We start from the raw sequence: 24964 nt of genomic DNA on the forward strand, positions 1-24964 counted from the left end.
TTTCTTAGTATCAAACCTAATTTCAAACTTTCTTTACAATTCATGTCAAGGGAAAGTTCATGCTTTTGTAATTACAGAGAAATATTTTCGGTTCATCAAGATATGATTTTGGTTCCCAAAGTATATACTACAATTCCAGTCTGTATGCTCCATGTTGTTAATAATGACACAATGGAACAAGTGCCAAAGCTATTCCAAAAAGTGGTGCCTTATCTTTATACCAAGAATAAGGTAGGTATAAAATTTATTCTCCCTGTCTGATAGAATGGCGGTGAGAAGCTTGCACTTTGTAGAAGTTTCAGGAGGAGGTACAGTGGAGATGCCTTCAATCTACGTAACAGAGGAATAAGGTCATGGTCTTGTTCCATAGAAGTTCTATTATTTGACAGCAGGATGTACTTAATGTGAGTGCTAGGACATTCACCTCTAAACCCTCTTCTTTCTTCTCTCCAAAGAAAATAAGAAAAGGAAAGCAATAGAAATTCTCATTATTAAAATCATAAAATCTTACAAACCCTTAAAATGGAAATGGAGCTAGAGAGCTCTTTTAGTCCTATCCATAAATCAAATCAGCTGGTTGTCTCAGTTTCCCACTAGGTCTTTATTCTGTTGCTAAATATTTCAGATGACTGTGATTACACAGCCACTCAGCACCTGCCACCCTATATTTTCTAGGGCTACAATTCCTTCCCAGGAGAGGAGCACTTGCCACATTACTCCGGCAGTGTGAACAACCCTGTCATTCACTGAAATCACATTGCCTCTCTATTTATTTGAATCTCATATTTGTGTTTTTGGCCATTTCCTCTGGGGGGGAATCATGACAAAAAATAGTGTATACATGCACTGGTAACCAGGAAATCTACTTTAGCTGTGATCTTTCATTGTTTATCTGTATGACTTTGAACTTCACTTTTCTCTTTGAGCTGTGGTTGTAACTGACTTTTGAGGTTTATACCAGTCTATGATTCTATGCATTATTTTATAGAAATTAAGACATACCTATCTAATGAGTACTGATCTGTAGAAAAAATAAAAAAAGTTTAATGATTCCATAAAAAACCCCAATAGCTCTTTTGAGTTGTTTTAATGATTTTTAAAAGTAAGATCTAGATTTCCTTTTGAATAGAAACATTTGTTTAATTTGTATTTATTGGAAATAAATTATCACAAAGACTCATATGGAAAAGATGATTTCGTTCAAGGGGCAACTCTATCAAAGTCATAAATGTCATCAAATCCTAGAAATGAGCTCTTTATTTTACTAGATAAGTAAACTTATATTAGTCACTGACACTTAATTTTGGTAGGGACCATTTGAGTTGAACCAAAAAAGAATCTGATACTTATTTACAGGTAGTATGCTTTGTTGTTTGGATTTGGTTTTGTTTTGTTTATTAACTCCAGTGAAGATCTCTCTTCTGTGACTAAGCATGAATTTGGGGGCATGTTGGGGGAGCTCTAAATGATGCATTTTCAGTCAATATACAGAAGACCATCCTATTTTCCATCTATAATAATAAAAGCATAATATGCTAATTAGACCGGACAGCCAAATGACCTTCCGGATGTCCTTCTGGACAACCTTCCAGACAAAGCTGGGGCTGTGAGGGCTGAGCTCCTTGCACAAATTTTGTGTACCAGGCCTCTAGTTTAAGTATAATTTTTAATTGCAAATTCAGGATTGCAACAAAGGTAGCCACCTCACTCATCTGAGCTAATTTTAGGGGGTGGAGGGGAGATGAAAGAATGGGGAGGAGGATGTCTAAGAATAGTGTCAGTGGTCCCTTTTGTGGCATGGTTTTTCTTTCTTAATGATTCCTGATCTTTGGATATTTCTCCAAATTATCTCTGTTCCTTCTATATTGTGGTTCCAGAACTGAATGCAGCCTCTAAGGAAAATCTTGACCCATCTAAATCTAAGAAGGATCATTATTCCATTGTCTTGTAGCTCATGATTGCATTAGCATTTGGCACCTGCAAGGTATTTTGACAAATATTTTGACAAGGTATTTTGACAAATTTTTCAGTGTATGTCCACATAACTAGTGTCCCTCAAGATATTCATTTGTTTTATGTAAAAAAAAAACACAACAGTATTCTAGATTTAAAAAATAAAACAGGGATAAACATTAGGAATTGTTTTATTTTTTCATAATATTTCAAAAACTGTGATTCAAAATACTCATTTATGAAGTTTCTCATTGTGCAGTAGTCTATTATGTTTCTCTTTCTACTCAAGAGTCTTAAAATCATTTAGAATAAGCCAGGTCTTCTCTTATAATCCTATCACTGGTTTAGCTTTAGATTTTCACTTACCGATATCTATCCTATTATTTTATAACTCTTCTTTTCCCTATCAAAGTTACTCTCTGAGTCTAGACCAACAAAAAATAAGAATCCTCTTACTTTGTTTTGCTTCTTTAATACATTAGTACACAAGTTCAAATAATAATGAAAATAACAGTAAATCTTTGCATTACAATTTGCAGATAAAAATATTTCATATACCTGATTTATTTTCCTTTTCTCTTTGCTCTAAACATATCAAAAGGTCTTTATTGGTGTTGCAAGTTTCATCTCATTATGAGTGTTTGCATTCTAGTTAATACTCCTGGACATTTATTGCAATGTTATGCATTTATTCTATCTTGTGCATTCCTGATTTTTGTTTCTGGAAATCTAAACACATCAGAGAGCTTCCTCTCATTGATAGCAACTGAAATACAAAGCTATCTTTTTCTTTCTTACTGGAAGTATCTGGAGTTATAAACTCAAAATTACTTGGAGCTCTTGTGTCTCATGCTATTGTACTTCTTTGTACCTCATTATGATCCTTACTTCACCAACTCCTTGGCCACATATCCAGTTATGTTGAACCCAGCTATTGCCCACTAGGTTGTTACCCCTTTCTCAGGTTCCTTAGCTGCTGCTTTTCTCTAACCTAAAGAGCTCATCTCCAGACTCACATCTCGGTTTCATGGAACCAGATCTTCTGTCAATTTCTTATCTTTACCTCCCAAAGGAACTACATTTCCATAATCTCTTCTGCTTTCCTCATCTTGTACTTAGAAAGATGAGGAGACAGGGATATCAAGTAGGAAGCTACTGGGGTGCTCCAGGATGATGCAATGATAAAAAAGCTGCCTTAGGAACCAATAAAACAATTTATTACTACTGTTAAGCACTTTATCTTATAGGTAGGGAATCACACAAATCAAAGTGTTAAGAGTTATTCATTTCCTCTGAAAACATGTAAGATGGCTCTTTCTAAGAGGGATTTCAAGAAATAATGCTACTGATTTGGTGTTTATCAAAGACCTTGGGATCTTTATGTATATCAAGATGATAAAGTATTTCAGTACTGAAAAGCCACATACTGTACATGGAAGAGACTAGTGGCAATGTGACTTCGTTCTGTGTAATTCTCTTTCCCTATAGAAAGGATACACATTCGTGGCTGAAGCATACACTGGTGACGCATATGTATCCGCCTCACGATGGAAACTGCGTCTCATTGGTTCTTACAACCCACTCCCAAGCCTCTCTCGAGATTTTCCATGCAGCACTTTTGCCATAAAAGAAATCAGAGATTACTATATACCCAATGATAAGAAAATTGTATTCAGGTATGAATATAATTCAGTACATGATAGAAGGGGAAATGCAGTCTTCTTAAAATAGTACTTGTATTACATTTTTACATATTAGTATTATTAAAAACAATAAATTCTGTAGCAAAATTCTGAGTCATTTGGAATTTCAATTTATATACTCTCTTAGAAACAATTAAATTAGAGAGTAATTTTATTATTTAGATGGTATATAGGAGGATATCAAGCCTATGTGGTTGCATATAATGGCAGTGATACTAGCTAAGTATCATTTGACTTTTATTAAGCATTTTTCATAACACTCTTTCCTCTTAGTACTTCCTTTTTGTGCTATTGTTTCTTTGACTAGTGGATTTCTCCTTATCTGCCAATTAACCTTCTTTTCATGTATATCTATATACTTTCCATGAAAAGCCTCTTTATGGACTCCACTCTCTTTCTCTAATCAGTCCTTTTGATTGCTAATCCGACTTGCCTTTAATCTCCAAGCCCTTCTCTCTGTTCTCAATGTCCCTCTACTACTTCAGAGCCTCATTATATTTTGTCTATAGAAATGCTGTTTTCTGGAATTTATGGCTCCATTGTATTTATGACATAAGAGTTTGCTTTGCCCATGCCTTACCTGTTATCTCAAAATAGCCTAGATTCATTTTTGTTATTTTTAAAGATCAATCACTTTTAATGATTATTTTCAACAGTGACTCCTCTGTGCTGAAATTTCCGAATACAATTTGTTGGTACTGGTCATTTCCTACAGCCCCTTCTTTCTGAAAATATGATACAAAAGTTGTCATGCTCATAGGGGAAGAGTTTTAGAGAAGGTTGATTAAAACTTATCAAATTCTCCTTAAAGGTCAACAAACAAGAGAACCAGAAGTTTCTAAAGGGTGGTGACAAGCTGCTTGAAACTGTCAAGAGCAAGTTTCACACCTGGGTTGGGGGCCCAGTGGAGTGCTGTGAGCAACTGGGAGGTGATGAGATGAGGACGGTGGAGGCAGCCAAGTCTCATAGATGGCGAGCTGGGGAGGAGCGAGAGTCCTTGGATGGCAGAGTTGGCTGGAGATTTTTTGTTTTGTTTTTTGTTTTGTTTTGATCTGTTTTTAAGATGGATGAGACCACACGTGTACAAAAACCAACAACAAGGAGGAATAAGGAGGGGTGTTAAGATAAAGGAGAGAGATGATACTCAGAAAAGCTAATTTTAAGAGAAATTGAAAGTTGATAGGATTCTGAGCATTTGCAAGGATTCCACAATAATAGGGGAGGGGAAACCCAAAACAAACAAACAAACAAAAAAACCTCTTAAATTGCTTTAAGGGAGGAGTTGGGTTGGAGTCTGACTGTATGGTCCAGTTTTCAGCAAGAGGTTCCCAACCTGCACAGTAAAGGTTGAGCATGCAGGCGGTGCAAACTACTTTCGATTTCTCTGTATTTTGAGAATCACGGAAAGCTTTGAGGCCTACTGCTCTGGCCAGTTGTGGTCCTTGCCCAGATGGAGAGGAGGAGGATGTATTGGACAAGTTTGGCACTAGTTTGCCCATCAGTCAAGTTTTATAAGTGAATGCTTATCATATCTAAACAAAATGTTACATTTTCTGTTTAAGATTTAATGATAACAATGAAGGTCCTATATTTATTTAATTGTACCAGACCTTTTTGGGAATTTTGCCAAAGTGTACAATAGTTATAATATTTCCAGGATTTTAGTTGACTTTGCAAAGTGGTTTTACTTTTAGATTATCATATCAGCAAATTATAATTTCCTTACTGGTTTGAGGAAAAGACCAATACAGTTGCTGATAAACTTGGGTGTCTTTCTTTATAGGTATTCAGTGAAAGCTGTATTACCACACCTTGTTACAATCCATGTACGTGTGTCCAAGCCAGATGCCTTCATCAAGCTACAGATTCTAGAGAGTGAAGAAATTGTCATTAGCGCCACCGGGAAAGGCCAAGCCATAATCCCAGTATTTAGCTTCTTGGGGAATGAAAAAGTTCTGAGCTCCCAGTGTAAGCTTGTTTTTTTGTTTTGTTTTGTTTTTTGTTAATTATTTACTTATTTATTTATATTTTTATTTTATTAAAAATTTTTAATGTTGACATTATTGCAGTTGTACCCCTTTTTGTCATTGTAGCCCATGGGTATGCCTTCCCAATATGAATAAGAATTTGGAGGAGCAGAGAACTGAAAAGACTCCACACTGTGATGACACTATTAGCACACAGATGTAGTGCTTTAGATACAGGGAAGTGTCTAAAGCTCTACATACTATAAAACATGCATTATATCATATTAGTGAGGCGGAGCTCGGGTAAAATTGCAAGTTAAGCAGGTTTTTTGTGCGTTTTTTAATATGTCTCCTCTCCCATCATTGGTCCTTCATCCCTGCACACCCCTTGGGTCATTTTCAGTACTCAATTCACATCTGTAATTTTTCATTCGGATCTGCTTGTACAACATTAAGCATCTCCATTAGGCTCATAAAATAATTTGTTTGCCGGATACAGTTAGGTGTTTGTATAAATGAAGTTTAGAATTCAGCTAAGAACTCCGGTGGAACCCTCTGCATAATTCTGAGCTCCTTTGCTTCTTAGCTGCCTCCTCTTTGGTACCCTGCCTCACAAACTTCAATCTTTGCTTCCTGAACATAACAACACTGATGCTCCCGGTCCGGACTCTCCTTCCCTGTGCAGTGTAGAAGGTTCTCACAGGCAGAAATCTGGGGGAGTGGAGCCATCATCTTGAATGTTTCCCTTCTCTGAAGGACCACATCCTGGACTGTCTATTGCCCAGTGAGTGCAAGCAGTTGCTTTACATATTTTGTCCAATTTTATCATTTGTATGGTAAGAGGATAATCCAATACCCATTATTCTGTCCTGGCTGAAATTGGAATACCTCTATGTTCTTCACTTATGTTCCCTCAATACATATTTAATGAATTAATAAATGACATTCTGTACATTTTTATTTTTATCCCTCCTAGTGGTGCTCATTGTTAATTACAAAATAATGAATGTAGAAATTAAAATGAAAGTTTTTAAAAAGTGTGATAACATATACACACTTACTATAAAACACGGAAGCTGTCATATTGTGTGGTATTGGTGTCACTGGAGTGGCACCGAATGAATGAGAAATCATTGAACTGTTGTGTATTCTTTCAGCAGTCAGCGGTTGCTCAGAAGATGCATTGCTCTGTGCTAATCACATACTGTTATAGTAAGTTTCTATAAGACCAGAATATTTCCAAGAAACCAGTTGGTTTTTATCTCATTAAAACAAAACAAATTGATTTTCCTTTTGAATGTCTTATAAAGGGAAATGACTAAATGATACAGTCAGTAATATCTGTGCATTTCACATATTTTAACTTAAGCTTAATATTTTTTCTATCCAGCTAGCAAGCAAATTCTTTTGCTTCATACTCCATCCAAGAAAGATCAAGAAATGTATGGTAAGAAGAAAAGTGCCCAGGGAAGCCAGAGAGGCAATAAAAGTAGACCTGGAAGTGCAATAGTAGACAGCAGTCAGCTTATTTTGGAAGAGGAAACTGTTAACACACCCACCCTAGACGAAAATGCTGGCATATCACAGCAGGTATATTTACATTTAAATTAAGCATTCAATTGCACTGCTCCTAAAAATCTCATATAAATTATTTTCCTAAAAATTGTCAATAAATAATGCTCTGTATATGCACTGTCATGGGTACATAATCAGAATTGAAGGGTTTCTCTATGCCAAAAATTTTAAATATGTGGCAAATTCAATCTGTACACTGACCCTATAGTGTAAATATAATTATATTATGTTACATATGTGGTTATCTTAAGTTATAAAAGGCCTCATAACTTTTAAAAGGGTCACAATATTAATAAAAAATGAGTTGTATATCTTGTTAAAGAAATGTAAAACAATGCATATAATTTAAAGCAATGGAAAAAAATGGCCTATCCATTGAAAACTAAAATAAGAAATTAAGAAAATAAAATGCCAGAAATGAATTCTAATGTGACAGTAATATAATAAATACAAATGGATTATTAATAAGTTGAAAAGATAAATGTTTAAAGTTAGATAAAATCAGGATCCACAGAAAGTTTAAAGCGAAACAAAAGAGAGCTGTGATGATATTTTAATATCTCAATACACATAATTAATGAGATATTATAATAAACTAGAGGCCCGGTGCACAAATTTGTGCACCAGTGGGTTCCCTCGGCTGGGCCTGTGTGGTCCCTCAGCCAGGATCAGGCCAAAACCGGCTCTCTGACATCCCCCAAGGGGTCTCAGATTGCAAGAGGGCACAGGCCAGGCCAAGGGATCCCACCAGTGCACAATTGGGGCCAGGGAGGGACATGGAGGTTGGCCAGCCAGAGTGGGACCGTAGGAGGGCTACAGTGTGTGTCTGGCCCCTCTTGTTCAGTATTGACTGGCCGGACCACAGCAGCTAGCTAACCTACCAGTCAGAGTGTTTGCCCCCTGGTGGTCAGTGCACACCATAGTGAGCAGTTGAGCAGCCTTAGCATATCATTAGCATTATCAGGCTTTGATTAGTTGAACGGCAGACCAGACAACTGGACAGTTAGCATTTTAGGCTTTTATTATATAGGATAAAAAGCAAAAATTATTTTACAGAGAAAAATTAATGTTAACAATTAATAGTTAAGATTTTAACACAAATCTCTCAGCAACTGATAGGTCAAGCTGAAAAGGAAAACACTTAATTATCACTAGAATTTGAAAAATATAGATATGTGTAAGCTTAATCCTTTAGACATCTATATGAACATCTCACCTCATAAACAAGAAAAATACTTTTTTCATAGCACAGAAAGCCTCAATAAAAAATCAAACTGTATTATGTAGATCAGAACAAAATGCAGTAATATAGACATTAATAAACGGACTAAAATTCCATAAATATAGAACCAAAATAAAATATACTAAATAATTTTTAGTGAAAACAGCAAAAAGAAATTATGAAATACAAAGAATTCAAAACAATAAAAAGTTTTATATCAAAATTTGTAAGTCACATCTAGAGTAGCATTTAGTGAAATGTTGACTTTTAAACTAATTCACTAGAAAGCATGAAAGATTGAAAAATGAGCTAAGCTATAGGAACAAAAAGTTAGAAAAAGAGCCAAAGATTAACTCAAAGAAAAAAACTTCAATAACATTGAGGACAAAATTTTAAAAGATTAACAAACCCTCATTTTTAAAAGAATAATACAGTATTCATGCTGCTTATAAGACCAATTAAGAAAGAAAGTATAAATAAATGAAATATAGAACAAAAAAAATAGGCTGGAGGTACAACTCCAAACAATAGGATTTAAAAAAAAAAGTATTATATACAACTTTAACAAATTTAAAACAAAAAAACATGATAAATTTCAGGGGGAAATGGAGGAATGTTAAAGTTGCTTCACTAGAAAATATAATAATAATAATAATAATAATAATAGTAATAATAATAATACTTAGAATAATAATTAATAAAATTGAATTGATAATCAAAGTCTTATCTTTCCAAAAAGCCTAGGCACAGCTGGCTTTACAGGTTAGCACTAACAGACTTTTAAATTGTTCTAGAAAACTGAAAACAATAAAACTTTCTAATCTTTCCTCTGAGATTAATGTAATCCTAATTAAAAACTGATAAATAGAACAAAAGTAAAATAAATACAATTTATTTACAACATGGATAAAAAATTATAAATACTAGAATATATCACGGCAGGTACTGGTAGGGATGTGAGGATAAACTTTTATAGACTGTGGTGTTACAGAATTTGGGGGAACATCTGATAGTATTTAATTAAATTATGATTGTATGATTCAGAAAAAATAGGCACTTATTATGTGCCTAAAATAATAGATTCTTCGGCACATATGTTTATTCTTATTGATTTTGCTTAAACCTTGCATTTTATTTCAGACTTACAAGTATATTATACAGTGTTTGGTATTGTATAACAGTTGGCCTCTCACTGAAAGTCAACAGATGTTTGTTCAAGCACTAAAAGACTTGGAGAAAAATGACATCAAAGGTATGTCAGCCTAATTATTATTTATGCATTTAGTATTTCATAGAAATATTTAATAGTAAATGTATCATGTAATTATTAAAACATTATCAACTCAAAATGGATTAAAGACTTGATCATTAGACCAGAAACCATAAAACCCCTGGAAGAAAACATAGGGGGTAAGCCCCTTAGCATTGGCGTTGGCAGTCATTTTTTGGATTTGATACCGAAAGCAAACAAGTGAGACCACATCAAACTAAAAAGTTTTTCCACAGCAAAGGAAACCACCAAAAAAATTAAAAAGCAACTCATGGAATGGGAGAAAATATTTGTGAATTATATACCTGAGAGTTAGTAATCCAAATATATAAAGAACTTATAAAACTCAATGGGAAAAAATCTGATTGAAAATGGGTAGAAAAATTGGATAGACATATTTCCAAAGAAGACATACAAATGGCCAACAGGTACATGAAAAGGTGCTCGACATCATAGTCACCAGGAAAATTCAAATCAAAACCACAATGAAATACACCTCCTACCTGTTAGAGTGGCTCTCATCAAAAAGACAAGAAATAACAAGCGTTGGCAAGGATGTGGAGAAAATGTAGAATGTATATTGATGTAGCCACTATGGAAAACATTATGGCGTCTCCTCAAAAGATTAAAAAGAGACCTACCATATAATCCAGCAATTCCACTTCTGGATATAAATTAGAAGGAAATGAAATCACTATCTCAAAGAGATAACTGCACCCTCATGTCCGTTATTTACAATAGCCAAGATATGGAAACAAGATAGGTGTCCATCAACGAATGAATGAATAAAGAAATTGTGGCATATATACACAATGGAATATTATTCAGTCATATAAAGAAGGAAAACCTGCTCTTTGCAGCAATAAGAATGTATCTTAAGGGCATTATGCTAAGTGAAGTAAGTCAGACGGAGTAAGACAAAAGCTGTATGGTCTATTTTATATGTGGAATCTGTAAAAAAACAGAGACCATAGAAACAGAACTGATTGGTGGTTGCCAGAGAGGGAGCAGAAGGGTGGAGAAAATGGGTGGAAGTGGTCAGAAGGTAAATAAGTCCTGGGGCTGTAATGTATAGTATGATGATTATAGTTAACAACACTGTAGTATATAATTTAAAGTTTCTGCGAGAGTAGGTCTTAAAAGTCCTCATCACAAGGAAAAATTTGTAACTGTGAGGTGATAGATGTAAACCAAGCTTATTGTGGAAATTGTTTCACTGTATATACTTATCATTATGTTGTACATCTTAAACTAATATAGTGTTATACTATATCTATTACATCTCAGTAAAACTTGACCAAAAAAACATGGAGAACTTATGTCCATACACAAACCTTTACACCGATGTTTACAGCATCCTTATTCATAGGAGCTTCACGTATAGTGACACAATTAATCCTCACAATAAACCCATGAGGTAGATGCTATAATATTTTACAGATGAGAAAACAGGCACAGACTGTTTAGTAACTGTTTAGTAACAGCTAGTTACTGCCATAGCTAGAATTTTGAATGGAAATTAAGTGTTCAGTGAAAGCTTTTGAACAGGAAAAAAATAATTTACAGTAGTACCAGTTTCAGATCTTCATTGTGTCCTCAACAAATGCCTTGATTGAGGGAACTGCCTAATTTTTTAGTGAACATAAAAGTTTGTATGAATTACTTTATTATATTTTTCCTTAGGCTCTTTTAAGCTTCTCAACTCCAAGTTATTCAGCAAGATGGATTTCCAGTAAACAAACCACTATAACAAACTGCCGTATTTAATACATTTAGGTATATTGATGAATAAATGCTAAAAATTCTAGAGGAAAACCGAAGAAAAATATTGATAACTGAAATGGACACAGTGGTTTAATTCATAAACTAGAATGGTACAAAAACATAGAATTAGATAATGGTACAAAATTATAATATGAATTAAGTTTTTAAAAGGAAGTCAATATTAAATAAAGAAATGCAGCATAGCAACTAAATTGCCCTAGGTTGGCTACCTGAACCTGGGTTATTGGTCACCTGTAAAATTAGAATGATAATTCCTATCTTTTAAGGTTGTTGTGAAGTTTCAAGATAATGTACATCTATTTCTTAGAATCTAGTAGCACTAAAAAAGGGTATTATTAGTCGTATATTTTCCAAGTAAAAAATAAGTCTTCAGAATTAATTGTCTTCTTTTCTGACATCATATTTGACAGTTTTATGAGTAAATGAGCAGCTGCTAAAATTAAATTACACCTTGCATTGCATAATACACTTGTTGCTGAAATTCAGAATTGAATTGTGTTTAAAATGAAACTAGGGAAATTTTCTATTGGAAAGAATATGTGGGTTAATCTTTTTGAAAGTTAAGCAGCTTTTGAATTTAGAATAATGTCTCTGATATGTTGATAAATGTGAACTTTTAGGTAGCTAATTTGTTTAAAACATATCAATATGTCAATTTCTATGAGCAATTATATTTACAACTCAGAACCTACAAACTTTAATTTTAAGGGGATGATATATTTTAGAAAAATTAAGTTGCTAATTTCTTCTGACTATAACTTAGCTTACTTTTTAATTATGAATAACTTATATCAGGAAGAAATTGGTCTGGTGCTTTGTTTGTTAATATATTGGTGACCCAATTTAAAATTTTAGGTACATCCTAAAGTCAATGGAAATCTTGGCTCATTAACTTATTTAAACTCAACAGTTACTTTCTATGAAAAGTATGATACATAATTTAATGTTTTTCAAAATTTTACACTTTTATTATCCATGATAAAAAGTAAGGCTTGAAATAAAGTGATATACATGCAACCTAGGATATTTGTGTCATAAATATGAAATTTAGAAAGCATGGCCTCTGGTTAACATGAGGCAACAGTGCCACCTTTAGTTATAATTCTAAATCTACATTTTGGTAAAGATTGCTTACTGAGACAGCTCTCACTTAAGAAAATCGGAATTGGAGAGTCTTGAGCTGGTAGTACTGTACTTAGTAATACTATCTGCTGTGATATGTAATTAGTGGTTTTGTAAAAGCACATATAAAATTTGTTATCTTCAGTTCAGGTCTATGAAGAAACAAAACAATTTTTATATGTATATTCCAGTTTCTGTTTACCAAAATGATTGTGGTTGGTAAATGTATACTTAGTCTTAAACAAGTATGCTAGTTTGGAAATTACATTAATGTTCAAATCCCAAGCAGTTTTTAGCTCCTGGATAAAAAAGTTTTTAGCTCTATATAAAAGGTTAATATGCAAAGTGTCCCCTAGGGAGTTTGACTGGGAGACCTGGAGTTTGACTGCTCACTATGATGTGTGCTGACCACCAGGGGGCGGCATGGAACATGGCGGGTGACCAGCTGTGGCGGTGGGGTGCTGAGGGAGTGATGGAAGGAGGAGGCGGGGAGGCAGGGGGTGGGGGGAACTGCACAGTGGCTGCACGCAGGTGGCGAGGGAAGGAGGAGGTGGGGAGGCGGGAAGGGGAAACCACATGGTGGGGGTGCACTGGTGGGGAGGCAGGGAGGTGGGGAGGCGGGGAACCTTATTGGCCCTGGTCACTGGCCAGGCCTAGGGAACCTACTCGTGCACAAGTTTCATGCACCGGGCCTCTAGTATAAATATAAGCATTGAATTTTAATAATAAAATCAAAATTACATTCCTTTAAAAAGTGTTATAATTCACTGAAGACTTCTGTCTACTGTATGCTGGATATGTGTAAGATAATATAAGGGGATATCTAAAGGCATAAAGCTAAAGATCCTTTCAAGCTCATTTTATCAACAGATCCTCCCTGAGCAGGTCCTCTCTGCAAGGGATATATTAGTTTATTTCAGTGGTCATTTCCTTTTCAGCTCTTCTAATTACATGAATACACAGTGTGTGTGGGGGGCCACATTTTTCATAATTTTTGAATCAGTAGGATATTTAGTCCTACCTCTTACTGATATATACACTCCCAACACAGGCAGATTCCCTACAAAACTTTACCTATGAAGGTTAAACTACCTCATAATGAGTACCTACTATAAGTTGAGCATTATATTAGGTGAAACTAGGAATTTAAAATGCAGTGTATAATGATATTCTGGCCTTTGGAGAACTTGTAAATCCTGGGAGAAAAGTTTACCGTGCTGTATGCCATTAAAATGTGAAAATTGTTTTAGTCTGTCTATTAACAACGTAAGGAAAGAAGATGGTACACACCTGCTATGTGCCGGACACTCAAGTGGATGCTCACTTATGTGAACATGAATATTAGAATATGGCAATTTGAATAGAATCCAGACATTGAGACCTATGGATAAGAAAAAAAGAATTCCAGAAATATCTAATGGGGCAGCTTGATAATCCATGTCATCTGACATTTGTTAACATCTTAAAATCCCAAGGCATACTAAGTATGATCCTATTTGTAAAAGATTATTTTAATCCCGGTAGGCTTGATGTCAGTTTCTCCCTTAAACAGAGGAAACTTAAACTCAAAGAATGTAATAAACCTGCCAGAGTTATCCTATCCGCCGGCTAATCAAGGATTCACCTCCAAGTCATTTGACTATTTGGCTGAAAGATTTTCTCTAGTACAACTTCTCAGCAGCTGGAATTGCTGGAGAAAAGCAAGTTGCCCCTGTAAATGCATGGTGCTTACATTCAGTCCTCACCCAGGAGGATCTGCCCCAAATTTGAAAGTACCTAGTAACTGGCACCTATAAGATCTGGATGCTTTATAATTACTATTTTACTTTGCTACTGGGGTGACTTACAAGACTTTTTGAAAGGGACAAACATGTCCTTTAAACTTGTATCTGAATTCCGATTCAATTCTTACCATTTGGGAGAGTTATGTAACCTCTCTGAACTTACCCTACTGGATGCTTCCAGAAATAAAAGAGAAAGAAACATAGTAGAGATTCAACTAAAATTATTTGCTCCCCTGCTACTTGGCTATTTAGTTGTTAGAATCAATAGAACGTAAAAGGAAACACACACACACACACACACACACACACACACAAAAAAAATCCCTCGTGTTGAGAAAAGGTAATGATGCCTCCTAAATGTAAACCAGTGCTTTTCTAAATGTGGTCCTTGGACCAGCAGCCTCAGCACCCCTGGGAACTTGTTGGAATGCACATTTGGGGCCTCTACCTCAGACTTACCAAATGAGAAATGTTAGGGGTTCTACCAGGAATCGGTTTTTAAACAAGCCCTTCTGTGATTCTGATGCAGGCCAACATTTCAGAACGAGGCTTATGAAGAAAAATCCTGCCTCCTCGAATTCTAAATCATTGGTCTTCTTCCCTTTAGCTCATCCTTTTGCAACACTTGTTTCTAGCAAAAGGGAGAATTGTATCCATTTCTTAAAGTGGTGTTTCTCAACATACAGAACATAGGCCATTCGAATCAGAAGCCCTTGAGGGTGTTTTTAAAGTTGTACATTCCTGGGCCCATATCAGACAAAGCCGTTGGAATCTCTAGGTTAGGGCTCCAATATCTATATTTTATAGCTTTCTGGGTGATTCTTTTGCTCACTGAAATTGTGAATCACTGCATCGCTGTAACAGTTGAAACTAAGAATTTAAAACGCAGTGCATAATGAGCCAAACCGGTTAGGGCCAAGCAGTGTTTCTTCAATCTCAAAGTTTTTGGTTGATATTCTGGCCTTTGTATTAAGTAATACTTAATCCTTAGCATCACTGGGCAACAGTTATCTGGCAGCACGGGTGAAAAGAATGAGTTCTGCCCCAGTTTTTGTGAGGTCCTTTTAGCCAGCGCTGGCCCCAGGAGGAGCTCTGTAATATAGTTACCTCCTGGCTTTGCCAGCCTGGAAATCTCTGGGACCTGGATTTCACGGGAGCACGAAGCGGAGGTGGTGGCCGTGGCCACCGAGACTGGAGACAGCCGAGTTGTTTCATGTGGGGCTTAGGATGACGAAGAGCTGGTACTATGCCACCTTTATATAGCAGAGGCAGCAGGAGGAGACCAAAACACATGGGCTCCCATTTCTGTACAAGCAGTGTTCCTTTTTCTTTCTTTCTTAAGATATATATATTTTTTTTACAGAGAAGAAGAGAGAGGGATAGAGAGTTAGAAACCTCGATGAGAAAGAAACATCGATCAGCTGCCTCCTGCACACTTTCTACTGGGGATGTGCCCACAACCAAGGTACATCTGTCCTTGACCAGAATCGAACCTGGGACCCTTGAGTTCGCAGGCTGACATTCTATCCACTGAGCCAAACCGGTTAGGGCCAAGCAGTGTTTCTTCAATCTCAAAGTTTTTGGTTGACAAAGGATACCAAAGAACAAAGAAAAAAATGTATCCTCTTAGCTTTTATCCTGGGTTTCTAATAAATACATGATTTTATTGTGTGGCTTCCGATAAATATCTTTGTCCTTCACTGGATACATTTTCAATGGATTATCATCTCTACCTATATGCTTCATCCTTCTCTGACCTTATTTTATTTTCTTTCTGTGGTCTCTTATTTTTATTTTTTGCTTTTCTGCTCACAAGTTAAATCAGTCCTTTGTTGTTGTTGCTGTTGTTTTTGTTCTTGTGGTTTCTCATCACACTTAAGCGCTGAGCTACTTAGACTAGAATCTCACCTACCTCCACCGAGTTTTTTGCAATTCCATGCTTTTGTGACAGGGTCTCCATACACAACTCTGAGAGACCTAGCCTATGTGAATTCTCCATTCTCTCAGGATTCTGCCCCAGACAAACAACATGCAGAATTAACTCAGGAGGTTCAAATAAGAACACAAATCCAAGAGAATAATAATAGAAATGACAAAGTAAGGACTCCAAAAATTAGCTCTTCCACAAAAAAAATCAACAACAAAAAATGGCAGAAATAATCAGAATCAATATTTTCAGAACTCTGGAAATTAACAAAAACTTTATTCAAGAAAAACAGGCAAATCTCTTTGAGAGCAGTGAGTTTTATGGTATTTTAATTTGCCCCCGTCTCATCCTCTGGTCTCCAGCTCATTAGTAGCCTTGAAAACTAACAGCCTGTCTTCCTGGTGTGGGTTAGTAGCCACCAGAAAGAGCAGAATGGAAATGGATCTCTTTTAAAGTCTCATTCCAAAAAATAAAACAAAACAAAATTGAGAAAAATTGTCACCAACAATTCTGCCTTCTGAGAAATACTAAAGAAAGTCCTTCAAGCTGAAACAGAAGAATACTGGGCAGTAAATTGTATCTACATGAGGAAATAAAATACACAATAAGAAAAAATTTAAAAATACTTAGAGATGAATAAAAAGTATACCAAAACTGATGAAATGCAATGATACCCGTGCTGAGGAAAATTTATTGATATAAGCTATCAATATAAACTATAAATGCTTATATTTAAAAAGAAAAATGTCCCTAGCTAGTTTGGCTCAGTGAATAGAGCATCAGCCTACGGACTGAAGGGTCCCGGGTTCGATTCTGGTCAATGCCTGGGTTGCAGCTCAATCCCCTGTAGGGGGCGTGCAGGAGGCAGCCGGACAATGATTTTCTCTCATCATTGATGTTTCTATCTCTCTTTCTCCTTCTCTCTTTCTCTCTGAAATCAATTTAAAAAAGAGATATATTTAAATAAAAATAAATAAAAAGTAAAATGATCTCAAATCAGGAACTTAAACTTCCACCTTAAAAAATTCAAAAACTAGGAAAAAAAAGGAAACACTAAGCCCAATCTAAGCAAAAGACGGGTAATAATAAATACTAAAGCAGACATGAATCAATTCACTATTATTCTGGAGATACTAGTCAAGGCAATTATGCAAGAAAATGAACTGAAAACATCCGCATTAGAAACGAATTACATAATAGTGATGGTGTATAGCCTTATGGATATTCAGAACCCACTGATTTATATCCTTTAATGGTGAGTTTTCAGTATGTGAATTATTTCTCAATTTTATAAAAGAGTCACAGATTTTGACAAAAGATCATTTTGTAACCACTTTTTCTTGGATCACTTCCTTTGTTTCTACATGACATGATTTTATTGTTCTATCATGACTCACTGGTTTCCATTTTTATGTCTCCCTAGCTCATGGAGAGAGACATGAGGAATTAATTTCCTTGGGAATCCCAGATTCCCATTTTATCAGTGAGGGGCAAAAATCTTCAGGAACATCCAAAGCAACAAGGAAAGGCAAAGAAAAGTCTTCTGAGAGAGAAAAGACAGCCAAAGAAAAACAAGCACCTCGCTTTGAGTCTCAGGTGGGTGTGGCACTTTTTCCTGTTGGAGTTACTTAATACACAGGTTCATCGGGTCCCTCCTTGCCCATCGGGTCTCTCCTGAAGACAAAACTGTGAGAAGTCCCACCTCCCTGTTTTCATCAGCCATCCAGATAGCTTAAGGACAGTCCTTGAACACCTTCTGCAAGCAGCCTTCCCTGATTTAGTACCAAAAACCATTAATTTAACTTTTAATATGTAAGACACTGTTTGGGGGACTTGGGTTTCTAATATTAACATTATACACATCCCACTCTGAAAAAAAATTACAGTCTGATGGAGGAGGCAGAAGGTAAACTGTTTTAATTAGACTGAATGTGCAGTGGTAGAAAGCATAGGTCCCTTATCTAGCTTCTTCCTAGAAGAGCAGAGTCCTGAACTGAGTCAATGAACAAGGGCAAAATCTAACAATTTTTTTAAATGATTGAAGTATGAGATATGAAGCGGGAGGGGTAGGTACATATCAGATGGAGGAAAGCCATTAAGCCTCATTAGAAGCTGGAACTCTTTTACAGCCCATGCCTCCTTAACCCATATTCCTTCCGGGCCAGTTAGATCATTATAATGATGGGGATAAGAAAGATGTGGGTGGAAAATTTGAGGAGTGCAAGCATGGGCTTAAACATATTCAAATTCAAGTTATTTAAACACTGACCTATGAGGAAGATCTCTTCCCATCATTTGTGATCATTGCTTAAGCTAAGCAGGGCTGGGAGGTCAGGGGTTTAAAATGTGTATTGCCAAGGTCAGATTTACACTGCAGATCCCTGGTGACTTTTAAAGGTATGCATTTAAAGGGGGAAAGCATAGAGATGGGGAAACCATTCAGGAAAGTACCTCAGTACTCCAGGTAAAAGAGTGTAAGATGTACTAGGTACAGGTGAAAGAAAGGAAGACTAGGACAAATCAAGAAATATCTAGGAAACACACAGGATATGTAGTTATTCATCCAACATAGAAGATAAGGAACAAGAAAAAATGAAGGATATCTCCCAGGTTTCCAGGTGGATTAACTAAAATAGGCTGATGGTACCACTAGTAAAATGGACACTAAAGAAAAATGAACAAATTAGGAGATGATGACTCAGTTGTCCCCGACTCCACTTGCATCTCCAAGATTTCATTTCTTAGCTGTTGGAGTCTACACTCCGCAACATTGAGAAGTAAATAAGCCATATCTGATTTCCACTGGGGGCAGGAGGGTGGCCCTGAGGCTGCTGCTCTTCTGTTTGTGTCAGAAGACCAGCGGATGCAGCCCATCCCCAGTCCATGTCAGTGCGGGAAGAGGCAAGTCCCCGCTGGAAGTGGTTGCAGCCTGCCTCCCACAATGCACAAGTCTTATGGGAAAGCAGAGAAGCAGGCAACCGCTTTTCATGGGCTCACCTCCACATTATTGGGTGGTAAGTCACATTAGTCTACAAAGAGGATCTCAAACAAGCAAAATAAAGTGTAAATGAACCAAAAACACAGCATGCACTTGAAGTAGCACTGTTACTCTCCAAGCAACTACGGTTTACATATTGGGGCTTTGAAGCTTAGCACTTCTGCTTTGCCAGGACTTACAAAAGTGAGCATTCCTGCCCTATTTTAAAAGCACTGTGAACTTTGTTTCAAAGACTGTTCTTGGCAATCAGAATGAAATGATTTTACGTTTAGCTCAACGTCAAAGTTCTTGAAATCTTAAGAAAAGAAACGTATCCGATAGTGGCTGGTTAAAACAGAGAATTGTTAAACAAACCATCATAACTCTGAAAAAGGCAGTGCTCAATTAGAAGAGCAGTTTTTTCCAGGAAAGGGAAGCCACGCTGTAGATGAAGATGAAGATACAGGAAACAAAGCCTCTTTCATTACACAAGTAGTTGAACCACAAATTTTGGAGAATCATTCTACTTTTTACCAAATCATATTAATTCATACTTCAAATGTGAGGCTAAAACATCCCAAAGAAAATAGACAGTCCCAGAACAAATGAGAAATTAAAGATAAAAGCACTGACGAGGGAAATGCCGGTCTGCTGATATGGGCCATGTGGGTGTCTGGACTGATAAGAAGCTTGGCTCTGAATCTTCTTGATAGACTGACCACAAGCAGGCAGGTCCCAGTGAGACATCTGAGGCTTCCCTTAAACGAAGTACTGCTAACGTTCTCATCCCACTGAAGGTGTCCAAACTTGAGCAGGTGGTTATGTTGGTGGACTTTTCTCCACACGATTCAGTGAGAAGTCAGTCAGAACAGGAAGTGGCAATGAAAGTTGAGTAGGCTGTGAGCAAAGACAGAAACGCACAGGAGAAAAGGTGTTTATCTCTTCCACCAGGAAAGATTGTGAGCATGAGTATTGATGACAGAACTTGGGTGTTAGGAACATCTGACCCAAAGCTCTACATCAACAGGATTGAAAAGCCTTAGGAACATCTGACCCAAAGCTCTACATCAACAGGATTGAAAAATTGACTTTTCATCTTCTAGAGTTTCCTGAGGGAAAAGGAGTGGCTGCCAAGGAAAGAATTATTCCATACTTTTTACTTGAGACAAATTAAGGATGACACTCTTCAGACAGCAGTTAGAGAAATTTTGGGCTTAATTGGCTGCATGAATCCATTAAAAGGAAGAGGAATCCTAATTTGAGCAATCGATGCTCTAGGAACAAGGGGTGAGGTTGCTCTTCAGACACAGCAAAAAGAAGCTGAACTGACTCAGAAGTCAATTCATTAGCTCACTAATTGCATTTGTGGTGTAAGCACAGGGACCACATGAGCTTTCCTGTTGGGATTGTTTCATATGCCCTCGCATAAATGTGAAGAACTTTACATAAAATTGGGGTCAGGTGAGGCTCCACAAAATGTCATTGTTGGAAGAGTCAAAATGACTTGGAGCCATGTGCTTTATGATAGTCAAATGTGGGGAAATACTCTTAAGAACAGAATGGGATACATACTGATGATTAAAGCAGCAAGAAATCCCACACGTCCTGAGGTAGCTGCTAGTAAGTACCATGGTAAACAGCGGGATAATGCCAACAGCTTTTGTGTTCAGGCACTATGATCATTTTCTTGCAATCAACTCTTACCATGTGGGAGGCTGTTGTTATAAAACATAGCAGGCCATTAGAGTCTCATCTGCTACTTTGCAGAGTGTGCATTTGGGAAAAGATCTTCCTCAGGATGGAGGATTGCATCTGTATAACCCCTCAGCATTACCAATGAATGAATTAAATGTCTTTGGCCAGATGTCCCATTAGAGTGCATAGTAAGCCTGGGCAATGGACATCATAAGAGTAATATGAGAAATACCATGGCAAACACAAGCCTGGAAACCAACCTATCTAATGTTATCAACGGTGCTAAAGGTGCAGAAACAGGTCTTCTGACAACTATTTTAGATTCCGTCCTGTAATGCTGAAAACATACCTGTAGATGAAAGTCAAAATGAAAAGCTGGAGCAGCTGCAGTTGAAAGGTTGAAGTTGTAGAAAGAAACAAAGAAAAAAAAAACTTGCAAAAATATTAAGCCAAGAAAAACCAATTCTGCAAAACATTAATGACTGGATAAAACTAAAAAATAGCATATATGAAACCTTCCATTCTTTTCAAAATCCTGATGAATATATATGTGCAGTCTCAAAAATGAAAGCCTGTTCAGTAGCTCCACCAAACTTAATAAGGAATTATGGGATTCAGCAAAAGTTAACATTGAAATACTTGTGAATTCTGGGGAATCCTGAAAAAGCCAGTGCTTGGACAATTTATATGCTGGGTTCCAAAATTCATATGGAAATTAGGTTTTTATGACATTAATAATTAACTAAGCTTTAGGAACCTTAATATTTTGCTAGTCGGTTTTAGTTGATATTGGTATTATGTAGTTTGTTGTTTTAAAAAGTATTAATGTATGTGCCAAACAGCAAACTGAAAACTATCATATTATACATTGTATTTTTGCTTTAGTCATCATAATCATGTGGAATTTATGCGATCATTGATTTTGTTTCAGACAGAAAAGCTAATTTCTTCTTAAATTTGCATTGCTTATATTTTCACTAGCATTTAGATTATTTTACAATCCAAATGCTGACTTTTCCTGTAATATCATCTTAACAGATGTGGAAAAATAATTTTTTTATCTATCAAAGGATGATTACATTTGAAATATGAAAGAATTAGATACAGTTTTCACTTCAAAGCTTGCTTGTTTCAACAGTTTGGTGCAAAAACATTGGTGGAGTTCCAATCAACTACTTTTTCCCCTTGAAACTTCAAGATAATGCTGTGTGTTAACTTTTCTAGATGTAGCTCCAGCTTTTTGTTCACTGTTATAAAAGCAATCCTTTTAATTCATTGAGAAAATATCCCTTTCATTAACAAAAATAAACGATTGCAATTTAAAATAGACAAACTTAATTCAATCCATACTTCCCATACTCCTTCATAGTGTTCTCTTCCCTGATCAAAACTTGATCCCAGAAAAGTTTCTGGTAAACTCATATATCCAGCAATATAAAAGATAAGTAACAGTTCATGTATTGTGTTTTAAAAGAAAGAAATTTTTTTTTTTTGCCGAAACTGTTTTGGCTCAGTGGATAGAGCGTCGGCCTGCAGACTGGAAGGTCCCAGGTTCAATTCAGGTCAAGGGCATGTACCTTGGTTGCGGGCACATCCCCAGTAGGGGGTGTGCAAGAGGCAGCTGATCGATGTTTCTCTCTCATCGATGTTTCTAACTCTCTATCCCTCTCTCTTCCTCTCTGTAAAAAATCAATAAAATATGTTTTAAAAAAATAAATAAATAAAATAAATAAATAAAATTAAAAATAAAATAAAATAAAGAAATTTTTAAAAATCTAATTTTGAGACTTAGGTTCTCATCAGAATGTTAGGAAAATATTGTAGGGAGCAAGGAGGTCTTTTTGGGAACATTAAAACCAAACGGAAAATTTTATTCAGTGGCCTCCCCATCCCCACTTCCCCTGCATTATGGATAATTATGGATACTTAACATTGCATCAGTCTTACCTGAAGTACCTATGAACCACCTCAGATTCAAGCCTCTCACTGGACCAGGCAGACACCAATGAGCCTCACTCATCTGGACACTTTTAAGTCCTATGTCAGTGTGCTTCCAGCCTAAGGCCCATGAAAGTGACCTTATAAAACATCAAAATGTTAACTTTAAAAATGAATATATATCCAGTAAATTATCAGACTTGGAAATGATCAATTATTCCTGCCCTCATTTTTCTGAAGAGATGCTGTAAGCCTAACAGTAATTTAGAGCTTTTTGTTTAGTGTTTAGGTGAAATGCAACAATCTTAAATATATAATTCAATGAGTTTTGAAAGTTGCATTCACCATGTAACCCGCATTTCAATCAAGATATAGGACAATTTCCATATTCTTAGACAATCCCTCAAACCTCTTTGCAATGGATTCTGTCATCCCCATACCTCATCCTAGGCAACAGATTTACCTGACCAATAACAATATACAAAGGAGTCATGCAAAAGGTTTTCTTTTGTGTTCAATTTTATCTCAGTATAATGTCTATCTATAAGATACAGTTACTATACTATGATGTATGTCAATTTGTTTATTCATCAATCACCAGTTATTTAATAGTGTTTCTTTTCTTTTCTTTTTGTACTATTACAAAAAAGGCCATAATGAATGTTCTTGTCGAGGTATTTTTGTAAATAAACGTATTCATTTCTCTTAGGTTACTACTTAATAGGGAAATTATGGATCATAGGGTTAAATCTGAACCCTTTTGAAAGAAGGAAAGCATCTGACCCAAAGGTTTTTATTTTATTTTATCAGATACCCACTGCACACTCCCAGCAAGAAGACCCAAATAAACCCTACTGGATTTTGAGGTTGGTCACTGAACATAACGAAGCAGAATATCTTGAAGTGAAAAAGGATACAGAACGAGCAGATGAGATCCGAGCTATGAAGCAAGCCTGGGAGATGGCAGAGCCAGGAAGAGCCATCAAGGTCACTTGAGTTTGTAGAGTTGTTCTTTTCCTTTTTATTACTAGGCACGAAGAAAGAGCCATGTTGGTGAAACCACATAGTCTTTCCTTCAGGAATGGCATCTGGAACTTTCTCAGACATTGGCTGACTTGATGTTAAGACCACATTTGGACACACTGTCCTGATACCCAGATGACTTGAAAAAGCAAAGCATATCATGGTGCCGTGTGTTAACCCAAACTGTGGGTGACCTCCTTCTTTTACATAGTCAGTCTTAATGCTGTCTATCCTTAACGCTCCCAACTAAGACAGCCTAAAACTGCTTTCATGGACTTGGAACAGCCTTAGGCAGATAAAAAGCATGTGCTGCTGCCTGTGGTATAGTACATACAGGGGTGTGCAAAGTAGGTTTACAGTTGTAGTACAAATAAATAATACAATAATTAATAAATAACAATACAAGAATGAACTCTGTTTCACATATTCACAACTGTAAACCTACTTTTGCCCCCTTATACCTCATGTCTCCCTCTCCCTACATTTTATATAAGAATCATTGCCATAGTGAAACAGTATTATTTGTGTGTGTTTCATGTCCCAACTCAGGGTGACTGAGGCAGATAAAAGCGATTCAGAAACAGGAGATGCGGGATTTCAGTGCATTAATGTTAGGACCACTTCTTCATTAATTCTCAGAAATGGCTGTCAAAAACATGGATGGTTTAGAAATTGAGTTTATTTGATAATTAACAAGTGCTGGCCTGGTCCCAGCTGCCTCATTCATTCACATTTCCCTGTGTGTTTTTTTTGTTTTTGTTTGGGTCTTGAGTACCTTTAAGATGTCTGTACTGTCTGTTGATCATGTTTGTTCCTTAGGCTTATCAGGCTCGTCTGCATTACCTCAGCCGGTTCATTAAGAAAACACCCGATGCCGAGAGCGCACCGATGACTGTGCCTCTGTCAGAAAGCCACTCGCGAGGAGTGGAAGAAGGTTGGTGAGCCGGCCCGCTCCCCCGTCTCCCTGGGCCTCAGGGCCCTGCCCTCCAAAATGACAGGCAGCAAGTCATGCTTGGTAAAAAG

General features: G+C 36.4%; 1 protein-coding gene and 2 pseudogenes across 3 annotated transcripts in view; all 3 read left to right on the forward strand.

The window, feature by feature from the left end:
* The window catches only part of ADGB (androglobin), a gene marked incomplete at both ends in the record, with an annotated part of 140638 nt that overhangs the window by 100511 nt on the left and 15163 nt on the right, over nt 1–24964 (forward strand). Inside the window, 8 exons of the mRNA XM_079781170.1 lie at nt 78–231; nt 3442–3629; nt 5440–5624; nt 7014–7213; nt 9561–9672; nt 17732–17904; nt 23729–23905; nt 24761–24875. Coding sequence (XP_079637296.1) covers nt 78–231; nt 3442–3629; nt 5440–5624; nt 7014–7213; nt 9561–9672; nt 17732–17904; nt 23729–23905; nt 24761–24875 — 1304 coding nt within the window. The remainder of the gene's footprint in view (nt 1–77; nt 232–3441; nt 3630–5439; nt 5625–7013; nt 7214–9560; nt 9673–17731; nt 17905–23728; nt 23906–24760; nt 24876–24964) is intronic.
* On the forward strand, nt 19263–19875 carry LOC307105373 (calcium-independent phospholipase A2-gamma-like; annotated as a pseudogene). Its single transcript has one exon. The product of its transcript is annotated as a calcium-independent phospholipase A2-gamma-like (transcript).
* On the forward strand, nt 20107–21625 carry LOC307105374 (calcium-independent phospholipase A2-gamma-like; annotated as a pseudogene). The gene is made up of 3 exons: nt 20107–20143; nt 20329–20904; nt 21083–21625. The product of its transcript is annotated as a calcium-independent phospholipase A2-gamma-like (transcript).

Source organism: Cnephaeus nilssonii (genome assembly GCF_951640355.1).
Source record: "Cnephaeus nilssonii genome assembly, chromosome: 9".
NCBI classification, from domain to species: Eukaryota; Metazoa; Chordata; class Mammalia; order Chiroptera; family Vespertilionidae; genus Cnephaeus; species Cnephaeus nilssonii.